This window comes from Polyodon spathula, chromosome 10 (genome assembly GCF_017654505.1).
Source record: "Polyodon spathula isolate WHYD16114869_AA chromosome 10, ASM1765450v1, whole genome shotgun sequence".
NCBI lineage: Eukaryota > Metazoa > Chordata > Actinopteri > Acipenseriformes > Polyodontidae > Polyodon > Polyodon spathula.
The window spans coordinates 18441696-18455724 of record NC_054543.1 but is presented as its reverse complement, the minus strand read 5'-3'; the positions used below and the strand labels follow the sequence as shown (position 1 = coordinate 18455724).

General features: G+C 40.5%; 1 protein-coding gene across 6 annotated transcripts in view; it reads right to left on the bottom strand.

Annotated features, from left to right (window-relative positions):
- LOC121321889 (cell division cycle and apoptosis regulator protein 1-like) overlaps positions 1-6561 on the bottom strand; it is a 34810-nt gene extending 28249 nt beyond the window's left edge. Inside the window, exons 1-5 of one of the 6 annotated variants that reach the window (XM_041261224.1) lie at positions 6466-6561; positions 5673-5828; positions 3976-4154; positions 1618-1716; positions 1357-1389 (exon numbers count right to left, since the gene is read on the bottom strand). In XM_041261224.1, the coding sequence (XP_041117158.1) occupies positions 1357-1389; positions 1618-1716; positions 3976-4154; positions 5673-5775 (414 nt within the window). In that variant the 5' untranslated portion in view covers positions 5776-5828; positions 6466-6561. The remainder of the gene's footprint in view (positions 1-1356; positions 1390-1617; positions 1717-3975; positions 4155-5672; positions 5829-6465) is intronic. The other 5 variants (XM_041261228.1, XM_041261226.1, XM_041261230.1 and 2 more) reach the window with 5 other exon arrangements.
- Positions 6562-14029: the final 7468 nt, after the last annotated feature.

The following is a 14029-nucleotide window of genomic DNA, read 5'->3' as shown; positions in this document are numbered from 1 at the left end:
TCTGACATAAAAGCGATCTATCGTTTGACTGGCATTTCACATTGGTATTTTTGACAGTTCCTTTGCTTTCTGCTCTCCAAACATTTCCTTTACAATTTCAATGGCACACTGCATTATCAATTCCTCAGCAGTCGCATGTGATTTTTTTGGTTTAGCAATTTTATGCATCACTATATATGATGACACTACAAGCTTTTTATAATTTCATTACAGCTGTAGTACCAAGCAGTTCCTTAGCCTTTCGCTCAAAAAAAGAATGTTGCTTGTTTTTATATATTTCATGCTTGGTAAGTAAATATCTTTGTAATTTGAAGGGTTTCAAACATTCATTGGACAGTATTTATGCACAAATTACACACTGAGGTCAAGGTATCTCTCCACTTCCAATATAAACAAAACTAATTCAAGTAGCTGTCTTCATTTCTTTATTTTGCAGGGTTAATATCGGCTTTATGTTTTTTACTCACACCACCACCTCCTCCTCGCTGTTCTTCAGCCCTTACGGTTGAATTTGTTGAAGTTCTGCATAATCATTCTGTTAATTTTGTGGTTTTGATGCCGTTAGTCGAATTAAAAATGTATCCACATCTGGTATTTATTCTGTGTGTTTCCAGTGATTATCCCCCTGCTTTGTAATCTGTCGTGCTCCCGCTGAAAAAGCTCTATTACACCATATGCAACCCCAGAATGTGTTACGTAACCTGAGAACGCGTTCATTTCTGATGGGAAAATAACAAACTCTCTGGTTTATTTTCGGAGGACCCCTTGAAACCTAACTCGAAGCCTCCTACAGGGCCACGGACCCCCGGTTGAGAACCCCTGCTTTAGACAATACCACAGAATTTGCACGTAGTATAACTTGCAGTGTTATTCTGGGCAATTCATACTTTACTAAGAATTACTTCAGAACAGAAGAAACTTCTGTCTTCTTTAACTGCTGAAATATGGTAGAATGCAGTATACATATTCTGACCATATCAGCCTTGCAAAACACATGTTAAGTAAGGGCTAGAAATCCCCACTAGTCCTGAAAACCTAGAACTACACTCAAATAAGTACATTTTTCTATGATCAGGCTCCTGTTAACAGATGGTTTCTCCTCTATAACTGGATGTACAACTCCAGATAAACAAGCATATGACTCTGATTGCCAATAATCCTGGCACCTGGTCATTTTAATAATATACCTAAGCAGAGGGAGCTCTTTAAGCCACGAATGGTTGCATGACAAGTGTAAGTTTCTGACCGTGGTATTAAACTAAACTACTGCATTTCAGGTTATTTCTAAAAAAAAAAAAAATCATTACAATAATAATGTATTAAAAAAAAAAGAGGAACTCGGGAGTAAAACATTACCTGTGAATGCAAGGCTTGATGGGGCGGCTGTAACTAAATAAAAAATACAATCATTAAAAAACAGTATGCAGTATTTAGTTAATTCAGTTAGGCCATGTTCATAGTACATGTATAGTGCATAAGGGATCTGGACAAAATCAAGACCATACAGCAAAATAACAAGGGATCATGAAATTTCAAATTGTATATACAATACATTTTACATAATTTGAAGCTACCCAAAATAACTTACAATTCACATGAAGACAACATTATACAAACCTTCAAAAGGCCTTGAGGTGTTCGACATACCTGCTGTTGGACGCTGTACATGGTCTGCTGAGGCTGCTGCTGCTGCTGCTGCTGCTGCTGCTGATACTGCTGCAAAAAACAAATACATGGATTCAACTGTAAAACAGCAAGCATCAATATAATGTTTGCACCTCTTAATTTTAAAATATGTTTACAGTTAAATAATAAACTTTCCAGGTACAGTCGCTGCCGCCTAATTGGGATACTCAAATCGGGATTTCTGCTTAAATGGGACAACTCTGGGAGTCTGTTTTTCCCAATGCTATTTATGTCATTTAATTAGGATGTCACTGCGGTTAATCAGGATACAGTATTTTCAAATGATGAACGAAGATTGAAGACAGGTCACCTAGCAGAGTGCAGGGAGTATGTGATTACGCTGTGACTTGCGTAAACCACGTTGAGGAGGAGGAGTCTCCTGTGGTTTCTCAGGCTGCTGTTGCAAAGACAGGCTGTGTCAACATCGCTGGTGCCTCGCCTTGTGATAAAAATGCGATTTCATTCTTTTTCATTTCATGTAGAAATAAAATAACAGCGACTCATTTTGATTATGAATAAAAAAAAAACATTAACTCGTATTTTAAATGATGTATTTAACATTTAATCATAACGGGATATGATTTCATTATTTTTCTTTTCATTAAGAATTTAAAAAAAGTGACTACGGTCGCCTCGACTGCTTCTGGTTTAATTGGGACAGCCGCTTATTCGGGATATTTCTCTCTCCTGAGGCCTCCCAATAAAGTTGCACCTACTGTACACTTTAACCCTTTGCAGTCCACTTATTCTGTGCTTGTCAGGTGCATCGGGTCCAATTTATTTTCACACGCACTGTAAAATATATTTAAGGTAAAGCAGGTTTAAAAGGCACTGAATCGCAAAAGGACACTCAGTACTGTATCTCCAGCCATGCCCCACCCCTTGTTCGCAGTATTTTTCACATACCTCTTTACAGACCTGCATACTGATAAAAATCCACTCCTGATCACTCGTTTGATCACCAAACTCCTCAATAATGTGATTCTAGTCATTATTTTATTCCTATAACCTCAAATAAAAGTTCTGTAAATGTCTGATATTCTCCGAGCACTGGATGCAGAAGCAGCTATTTCCATTATGTCCGTGTTATCTCTGTAGTGCATGAGGCTATGAGATACGCCCTTTGTTTTCGGTTTCATTCGGCTCCTATCGGTCTCACTCGGCCATTGAAAGGTTTTCTCTGCTTTTTCCAGAGAAAAAACGAACTAGAAACTTGTGCTTTACGTCTTTTTGTCATACAGGGTCCAACATTGGACTGGAAAGGGAAAATTGTAATGTCGGACCTGGTCTGACATAGGACTTGAAAGGGTTAAAATTATGCATATTTATTTATTAATCATATTGTAAAATAATTTGTATCACTTATTCCAAACAAGTGTTCTCAAATTCAGTATAAGTATAATTGAGAAGAACAGTTATGAAGAATTCTATCAGTTTGTCTGCATAGTTTAGGCACACAACTATATATTGTTGAACAGTTAAACTTGCACACTTCCTCACCAAACTCAGTGTATATAGTTCTCTTGACATTTTTCCTCAACCATTCCTCATTTGGTTTACACAAGCTGGTATCAGCTGCTAATACAACTCCAGGATTGGTTGAGACATGGGGTATGACCCTGTTAGTGTCATGGTGGTTGCTCTACTCCAGAAGCTGTTAGCAGTCAAGTATTTTCAGACTCAGTTATCACTATACAGAACCAACTTCTCTTACTTACTTCTTGTAGTATTCAACCAAGAATTTCACAAACTGTCTTGTTTTCATTGTTACATTAGAAAGCATCTTTAAAGTTCTTGAGTGTTTTAACAGCCCATGATAAAGCCAGTTCCATTAGATTTTTGATACAAAACTTGAGACTTCAGTATATTCTCTACAAGTCTATACAGAACTCCATGCACACCTAAACATTTCAGGCTTTGTTTCTTGTGTTCATGGTAACATCTTTGCATTTCTAAATTTCTAATTAGTCAATAAATATTTAAATAAGACTACATTTTTTTTAATGCATTTGAGCACTTGTTTGGAATAAATGTTAACAAATGACATTCAGAAGAATTTAAATTCTACAGTAAAAAACAAAAAACTGGGACAACAGATACCTCTGCCAGATTCAAAAATAGAAAAGAAGCTTCTACAATAACAATAAATTAATATTTAAAATGTTGCTTTAAAGAAACAGAAACTACAAAATGTATAAAACAATGAACACCACTTCCAAACAGTTACCCCAGTTCTGTGACTGCAATACTGGAAGATATGAAGATAATATTTTGCTTGGAATGGCTCACCTGTTGCAGGGCCGCGGCAGCTGCAGCGGCGGCTTGCTGTTGCAGGGCAGCTGTTTGTTGGGACAGCTGATAGTTTGCTGCAGCAGACTGAGAGTTGAGGTTGGCTGCTGCCATCGCAGACTGTTGGGAGTACATTGCTGGGGAGGCTCCAAGAAGAGAGGGCTGCTGAACCCCTAATGCTACCAGGAAACAACACCAGTTACAAAATCTACACAAAGATGATTACTTACTAGTGTAAATAGATCAAAGGCAAACACATACACTACAAGGGTTTGACAAACAGAAACAACTGCCATAGTAGCCACTGTAGGCTGCACCGATACAAAGTGGAGAGCCTGCCTACAGTATTACTGAAATTGTTCTGGAGGGACATTCCTCAAGGGAAGTCTATCTGCTCTCACGCAATGGTAAACAGAATCCCTGTTATCAAAATTCCTTTGAGACGCATCATTAATTTGTGCAGCATTGAACACAGCATACCTTCAGTCAAGCACCTACTATCTGCTCTCTTGCTCATTGTTACTGAAACTAATTTAAAACAAGGAGATGTAACATTCATTACTGGAATGCATTTAACAAAGATTTTCTGTTTATTCAGGGTGCAATGATATACTCATGTCACAATACAGCCCCTTTAACACTGGCGTGATCTGCCCGGGTCAGAACCTAACTGCAGGACCCGGAGTCACGCGGGTTGTATACGTGATTTCACACGGCTTTTGATAAAGCAAGGTTGACCTTGGTGACAGATGCAAGTAAACAATGCCCCGGAAGCTGCTTGTCACCGACGCTTCCATCCAAGCACCTCTGGATTGAACCATCGGCCCAAATTCCAATTACAGCAAATGCTTCTAGATCCCTGCTACAATCTGGCTGATGCTGTGTCTCAAACAACCAAAATACGACTAAACAGAATAAACAGAAACATTCCTTGTGGAAGTGAAACTTTCGTGGCTGTTTGATTGCGTTGGCTCACATACAGCCGTCAAGCATTTTGTCTCGCTCAACCCACATCCTGAGGTGGTTCACAGGGACCAGGGTCAGAACCAGGTACGTGGATTCAAACTACAAGGGATTGTAACCCAGTTAGCCATTACCCAGGTAGGAGTGCCTGTGTGAAAGGGGCTTACAATACACATCACGACACGTAGGTGGTCCTGATGAGCACTTGTGTGATGCAGAATAATATCAAATGGTCATTTAATGATGGACTATTTTGTTAAAAGGCAAACATTAAACAAGTTAGTAAGGTTATGTATTAATATATAAAACACTCATTCTTCATTCAATAATCACATGGTGAACTACAAGCTATGTTGTGCTTTTGGTCATTGATCATGACACAAACTATACATACTTCTATTATTATACAATATATCATATAAACAAAGCATCGCTATTAAATCGATACATGGTGAATTGTTACACCTAACATATTCACTACTTCAATTACAGGCAGAATCGGGTTATTGTAGCAATTACTTGCAGTAACATCATCAACCCAGCGTTACTGCTCAAGCAAAATTAATGCAAGATTACATTTTACAGTGAGCACCAACAGAAAGTTGGTTTTCAACAAGGACGAATAGTGCAACAATCCTCTTAAATATGTCAAAGAAATATTTCTGGTTGAAAACTTCAATTTCTTTTATATGTCGTTTAAAAAAAAAAATTAAAAAGCACAGTGGTATACTCACAGTGCAGGCTGTTCATGTCAAGAGACTGACCCTGCTGGGAGACCGCAGAGGCTGCAAACTGAGCAGCCCACGGCGGATTCTTCTGTCCCCCAAACTGAGCCATAATGGACAGGCCCGCGTTCGTCTAAATAACCTTTCAAGTTGTGCTAAAACCTGCTAAAATGTACAAGAAACACAGACTGATCAGTAAATCAGGTGTCAACGGAACAAGTCACACATTTTAATTTTCAACATAAAAAATAAGACACATGCAATGAGTACAAATAATATACACAAGCCACGATGAACGCCAAACGCTAGTGTGCTATATTTTAAATATTATTAAATTACATGCAAGAGATTTAAAACCACCACAAAACATTATTTTGGTCAGCCTACACATTGGTGCAGTTCTCTCAACAATTAAAAGTTGCATGGTGAAATACAAATATTAGTTTCGCAGAACTAAACGTTTTCGTCAAAATATACATATTTCTGCCCTAACTCTTTTACAAACGAAGTTTGTCAATGAATCGTATAAAGTAAGACTTGATGGGTCTACTTGGAGATGCTAAGCCTGCTCACCACGGCAATGTTTTGTTTCCCAGTTTATGGAGACGGAATGGCTTTTGGGCCTGTATGTAAATGTCATACAAACTGTATTTGGATAATGACAGAAATTACCTACTCCCCCATTAAACGCAAAAACATGCGTTTTCCAATACACAAATGATGCAATCGCTTACAACAATTCTATTGCAACCTTTGTGTTTTCACTTTAATGTTATACATTTAAAGCTCTTCTGTTGCTTACCCCGTCCTCTGTGTACATTCACGCTACACCGGTTTAGGATAGATGCAGTTCTGTGCGGATACAAATCAATACAGCGCATGCGCACTAGAGTACTGTTGCGCAGTCGCATTGGTCTTCTTACTACCTCTCAGTTCCAAAATAATACAGTAATTTGAATGAAATTATACGACTTGCAAGGTAACTCGAGAATTCTGCAACGAGATAACTCTCCCTGCTTGAGAGTGCAACGTCGTCACTGACTCGAGAAAGGGCGCCAATGGATCAGAGTAGAAAAGATGGTACAGAATCACTCACTGGTTAAGCGTTTTAGAGTGCAATAACTAGTTGTTTGGTATTGGACGTTTCCAGTACACCGTATAATACTATAATTACAGTGTCAGCTTCAACCGCTCCTACCCCAAAAACTAAATGCAGGAGTGGTTTCTCATTTATAAGGTATACATGGTAAATTGCCAGGGTACAATTAACTCTTTAGCCTCTGTGTGGCTCTGTGATATACCCCATACTGCATAACAGTACAATTACAGTGCAGCTTCAACCGCTTCTACCCAAAAAACTAAACGAAGGAACAATTCAGTGGCGCGGGAACAATTTTTATAATGGGGGTTCTGAAAGCCACTGAGCAAAACTGTAACCCTTGAATATGATGGAAGCCATGCAAAGCTGCCGCACCCCCAGCACCCCTAGTTCCAGCCCCCCTGTTTCAAATCCAAATTTTTTCAATAAAACAAGTTTGAGCACGTGTTGCTGGGAAGGAAAGTCAGAAATGTATTATATAATGGAAGCGCAGGCTGGCAGTGTGTTCTGTAAAGTAGGAGAGTTTAGTGAGCTTGTGTGTAGTAGTTGAATACAATTGCACCTCTAGTTGAGCCTGGGAAGGAACAGTATTTGCTAGATCAGAGGGCTGGCATTTCAAAGGTGGCAAGTAGACTTAATAAACTGTCATTGTTCGATTCCCGAACCTCCTTTATTCCATTTTAGCATTCCATTTCAGTATGCTTTCTATATCGTTTAAACCGGTGATGCACAACTCAGTCCTGGAGTACCGGTGTCCCTACAGGTTCCTGTTCAAACTGCACCCTTAATTACTTTAATGGACCTTATTAGAAACTCAGGTGGTCCAATTTAACCAATTTAGGGTTTGGTTAGAACAAAACCAGGAGGGACACCGGCCCTCCAAGGCCTGAATAGTGCACCACTTATTTAAACAGTTCCCGTTGGAAGTTGTATTTATTTTTTAAGTTTAAAAAAAAAAAAAAAAAAAAAAATTTCAAGAAATAAAAAAAAAAAAACCATTAAGTTAATACCTGTCTAAAAAAACATTTGTCTTAAGTATTTATTGTGTGACATGACATGCATTGCAAAACCTTCAGGAAAATGCAGGTGGGTATCTCAGATATGTTAAGAGTTTAATGTTAATCAAAGGAACATGTAAGGTTTATAAGAATGTGTTAATACTATGATGGATTTATGTTTAATGTTAAGCCCTTACGTTCGACACTACTTAAAACAAAATACATTGATTGATTGACTGATTGATGGAGACTATACAGGGGGTGTGTTAAAGACAGAGGTTTGTGCTGGAGTTCAAACGGGAGCCGGGAGCTATCATTGTGTGCCACCCAGAGGCTAAAGGGTTAATTGTACCATGGCAATTTGTTCCTTCTTTTGTACAGCAAGGTACAAAGCGTATATCTTGTAAATGGCAAACCTTTCCTGCATTTAGTTTTTTTGGGTAGGAGCGGTTGAAGCTGGCACTATAATTGTGGTATTATACAGTGTACTACGAATCTCCAGTATTAAAGCAACTTCAGTTTGGTAGTGCACCATTCACATTTTTGTTTCTTCTTACGGGGAAAAAAAAAAAAAAAAAAACTGTTATGTATCATAAACAAGTGTGTAAGACTGGTACTTTTCACCTTCACTTGACCTGTGATCTGCCATCAGGTGCTTCACAATGGGTGTATGTTAGACATGGAGAGAAATCCAATAAGAACATTTATATGAAGGTATATGAAGCCTCTGTCTTTAATTTACCACAGTTAACTCCTAGTCCTAATTACATAATTGGACCAATTAAGCTTCTAATAAGCACTTGGTTCATCCTATTAAGTAATTTAGGGTACAGTTGGAACAAAAACCAGGAGGGTCACTGGCCCTCCAGGACCAGGATTGGAGGACCCGATATAGATGATTTTAAAATATATTTAGGATTTTAAAAGCTAAAAAAGAGGCGACACTGAAGTAGTAATATTTCAGTTCCCTGTTAAATCCCTGTTCTTATTTTAGACTCTGCACAATGCAAATTTAATTTAGAAAATGGATAATGGAGTACTGGCTCTAACAAGTATTTAGCAATTCCTATTTTATAATGTTGGGATATCATAGGGAAAAACCACCTACCAACGCATAGCTGATTCAGTAATTTGAAAAGGCACGTACATCAACAGGAGTTAAGCTCAGTTTACACAATTTACTGATTCAATTGGCAGGCAGTCCATGGTTCAGCATAATACCAAGATCTTGAAAGAATGGTTTAAAGTCCATATCTTACATAAAACATAATTTTTTGGCTTTAGGGTCGTACTTGGTTTACTTTCACAATGAGCAAGAAATTAAATCTCCTTGATCAATTTTAGAGCACTGAGAGACATAAAACTACCAATAATTCCGGAAAATACAGAAAACGCACCAATGATGCACGAAGTTGACGTGATGTCACTAGGGGAGCACGCAACAGGAACAGATGAGAGATATACATGGCTTCAGACTGTAGCAGTAGAGCGAACATAAATAAATAAATAAATAAATAAAAACTACCAGTCCGACGGGCAAAGTATAACGTCTGTCCTGCAAATCTTGTTGCGTCGGGCGATACCAACCTAACCCTAACCCCTGTAGAGGGCCATCAGTCCAATTGTAGTAGTACCTCTGTGTGCTGAAACCGAGGTGAAAACATGCAAGACACATTCTTACATGTTTGTGATTTGGCTGAAACATACGCAGAATCCTGGCTTTATCAATATGAAGGCTGATGCACTTTCGACTGAGCATCTATTACAGCTCAATGATACTGGCAAGCTATTTGGGAATTAAATAATCATCGATATGTTGACAGTCCCAATAGGGCATCTTCCCAAAGTCAGGCCACTTAACTGTGCAGTACAGATCTAAACAGGATGCACTCAGGAATCTAAACATTCCTAATATATAGTAAAAATAAATAAACAAATAATTACAAATAATTCGTCAAGCCTCATACCTGAAAACGGCTGGATTTGCTGTGCTTCTTTCAGCACACAATGAAAAGCAGTTTTTCTTTGGATTGTAATCTGAAATTAAAACCAAACATGTCATTCTATTTATTCATTTATATTTTCATTTTATAATATTTTTTATATATTACATGTTATTTGGCCGAGATTGAAAATGTCCTTATAACTTGTAGTATTAGTTATTAAATCACTGCATCTTTAGCCCAATATAAAAGGTAGTGTAAAAAAGGTTTGTGGTGACAGGATAGAATAATGTTTAAATTGACACATTGAAAGTAGACTTTTAATGTGATACGTACTCCATAGTGATGTTTTCGCGGAGCCGTGCTTGGTGTGGCGGAAACGGAGAGGTAAGGAGTGGCGCATTTCATTACTGATATAGTGGAGTTCGTGGTTTCAGATAATCGATCATTTAGATGTCTGAATGTACTGTAATAGTTACTGGGATAGGCAGTGGATTTTATAAAATATATAAAGACCTGAAAAAACGTTTACCATCCTGACCAGGCAGAATTTTAGCCTGTCAAAGTTGTTGAAAGTCTGGCTTTTAAACAACTATTAAATATGAGGCAACACTCAAAGAGTTGTATTCAATACTCCTGACTGTGGAATCTCGTCAGCTAAGTAATACAAAAAAAAAAAAAGGAATATGAAATATACTTAGGCCTGCATGTAAGCAATCTGTTCACGTCGACTGTCTTTGTGTTTTGCTGGTGAATGCAGCGAATCATAGACAGAAGACATATTCCCCTTACTTTTCCAATGCTGAGGAACAGCCCCTTCACATTGCAGGAGTGGTAAAACTTTTATTTCATGGTATTATATTGGTTTAATCCAGAGGTGGCCAAACTGCAGCTTGCTACTTTTGCAGTTCACGTGCTACTCCCTGTGAAATGCTGGGTGACGCAAAGTTTTCGGCTCTAATGAACTGAATAAAGAATAATAAACAAAAATGGAGAACAAGTAAAAATAAACAATTTTATTATTTTGGTTCTCCTGTATTCATTCTGTTTATTCTTTATTCTCTCTCTTTTCTCTTCTGTTTCTTTGAGCCTGCATGCAAGGACAATTCGTCACTTGATGACCTTCGACACTGCACGCTGGTGCATGTATATTTCGATCACTTCGAGTAAAAGCCGGTTGTGCAGTAAGTTTCATAATTTGGAATTAAGTGCTTATTCGTTTCGTGATGGCAATGGCATTTAATAAACTCTCCACAAGTAATAAGCGAAAGTATGAGGATTAAAACCGAGGCTTTAAGCCAGAATGGGAGGAAGAGTTTGCTTTCACCTGTAGCGTAGAGGGGGGGGGGGGGGGGGTCATGATATCATTCTGGATATGAAATTAACAGAATTGAAATATGCGGAGGGGAATCTTAAATTATTCTCTGTGTCTTCTTGGTCTGATCACAAACTTCCACTGACAAAGAATGCTTTTAGAAAGGGTCGAAAACTAACAGCTGAACAAGTGTTTTATCTTTACCTATCACTGAATGAATCATTTAGGTGCCAGCAGTATCTTGCAGGAGGCAACTTCCAGGCAGTTTTAAGTATGCCCTGATACTCAAAACAGTGACCAGACCATCTCATAAATCCAGCCGACAGGGGGCAGAATAGCAGACCAATTGAGAACAATGGGCTGTCTCTGAACGAGAATGACCAATGAGAAACACACCACGTGAAGTGTTCCATGCCTGCTTTCAGAAAGTGAAGTTTTCTGCTGGGCAGGAGGGTACGTTCAGTCATTTGCGGGCCGCTCTTTCCATCCTGGTGCCCCCTTAAAAAGGGATCGAGAACTGGTGACAGGGCACCCAGGCGGCATGGATAGGGCGACCAGAGCACAGGCTGGTCACCGGGTGTCTACAGCTGCAGGCAGAGGCGAGAGCCCCTGCGACAGTGTAGTGACGTCTGGTTCACCACGGGGAGCGAAACAGGAGTCTGGGCGAACGACCATGCCTGGTAGCGCTGCGACCTGGGACCCAGGCCCAGAGATGAGAGGACCAGACACGACGGTGGGGTGTCTAGGATCACGGGCCAAGGGAGCTGACCCTTAGGCGCCGGAAAGGAGCAAAGGGGTGGAGGTCGGGGCTGTGGTGGATCTGGTCTCCTTGACTCCTGCACCATAGAAACCCGTCACTTCTCTCTTTCCTCACTGTCGGGGACAGCAGCACCTCCTCCTCAGGCTATTGGATGGCAGCTCCTCCTCCTCTGGCCCTCGGGACGGCAGCTACTCTTTCTTGGACTGTAGCTCCTTCTCTGGCTCTTCAGTCAGTCAGGCAGCCACTCCTTTACTGGCCTTTGAGGATGGTAGCTCCTCCCACTTTTGCCTTGGGGCACAGTAGCTCCTCCCCCTCCGGCATTCAGGGCTCCAGTTCCTCCCACTGTGTCATTTCACCCATGTCTCAGTTGGCTCCCCTCTCTGGCTCCCTCAGCAGCGCCTCCAGTGGCTGCTGAGCATCACCTTCGGGCTTGCCCTTGTCCACCCAAAAAAATTTCAGGGGTTTGGGGCATCAGCTCTTTCCCCAGGGGTCCTCCCCCCGGGAATCATGATCTCCTCCTGATGTCCCACCTTGCCTCGGAGGAACGCAGCGAATCCCTCGCTGCCACCATGTGTAACGGTATTGCTTCTGGGTGTGTGCATTCACTGCTGAGTGACAGGCAAGAGATCAAGACAGGGGTTGAAGTTGAAACAGCACGCCGGATTTATTAACAAACAGAAAGCGACGTAAATAAAAATGGTCATGTAACGTTACCAACGATGGTAACGCACAGAGGACTACTACAGCAAGCTGTACAAAAAGTGCAAAATAAAACAGCACAAAAAACTATCAAAATAAAGGTACCGTAACAACGGCGTGCGCTACTTCCTAAGACATGGAGGTCCCGCTTTATACACCTTGCTCACTATACATTAGTGGGATTTACAATCCCTGAACTAATCTTCTCTGTTCAACCACAACCAAACCCCGACTCCGATGACTAGCAGGACCGTCAGCGGTTTCGCTTCTGATCCCGGGTCACTCTCACGGCAATCAGGATTACACAGCCAGGTCTCCATGTCCAGGTAGCATGGACGATCTTTAGCCCGTTGTCTGTGGCTTTGCACCAGCGCCGAGGTGAACAAACAGGACCTCTTTATACCTGATGCCGTGCTGGAACACACCTACCTGCTGACTATCCACAGCTGGCAATCACACACGGCAGACAGGCTATCCCAGGAGCATCAAGTACTTCATTAAATTAATTACAACAATGTACACACTTATTTACAATAACCCACTCTTCATGTGCCGGGCTCCTGCCCTGCTACACACCCTGACAACATATTGACCAACACCTCACAGAACTCTGTACCGCCCTGACAACATACTGACCATCACATCACAGAACTCCTCCATACCGCCCTGACAACATACTGATCAACACCTCACAGAACTCTGTACTGCCCTGACAACATACTGACCATCACATCACAGAACTCCTCCGTACCGCCCTGACAACATACTGACCAACACCTCACAGAACTCCGTACTGCCCTGAAAATACACTGACCAATACCTCACAGAACTCCTCTGTACCGCCCTGACAACATACTGACCAACACCTCACAGAACTCCGTACTGCCCTGAAAATATACTGACCAATACCTCACAGAACTCCTCCGTACCGCCCTGACAACATACTGACCAACACCTCACAGAACTCCGTACTGCCCTGAAAATATACTGACCAATACCTCACAGAACTCCTCCGTACCGCCCTGACAACATACTGACCAACACCACAGAACCCCGTACCACCCTGACAACATACTGACCAACACCACACAGAACTAACAATGTCTTTTTATGCACACATACAATGTGCCTATTTAGTCATAATGTTATCATACTTAATTATTTCTATAATTTTCTTTGACAGTCCCTTTAAACAGCTCAGTATAATACAACTATTCTACAGTGACTCTGGATAAGATAAGCTATGTAAATACTTGATAGTACTAATTAAAAGCTGTAGTCTTCCTGTAGAAGGTTGGGGGTATTCACTGATATGGGAGACAGAAGCTGGTATTGGAAAACACGCACAAGTGCCCAGTTTTTGGCAATGGTAATCAGGACCACAGGGTTACCACCACAGGTATACACAGGTGCACTGACAGGTGCTCAAAAATAATAATGAAAACCAAAGGCGAAGTGAAAAGGGAAAACAAAACACAGTAATAAAACTACAAAACAGAAGTGCTGCTTATACAGTGCCCCCACTGCCGCTATGCCAGTCAGCTCGAGTCTT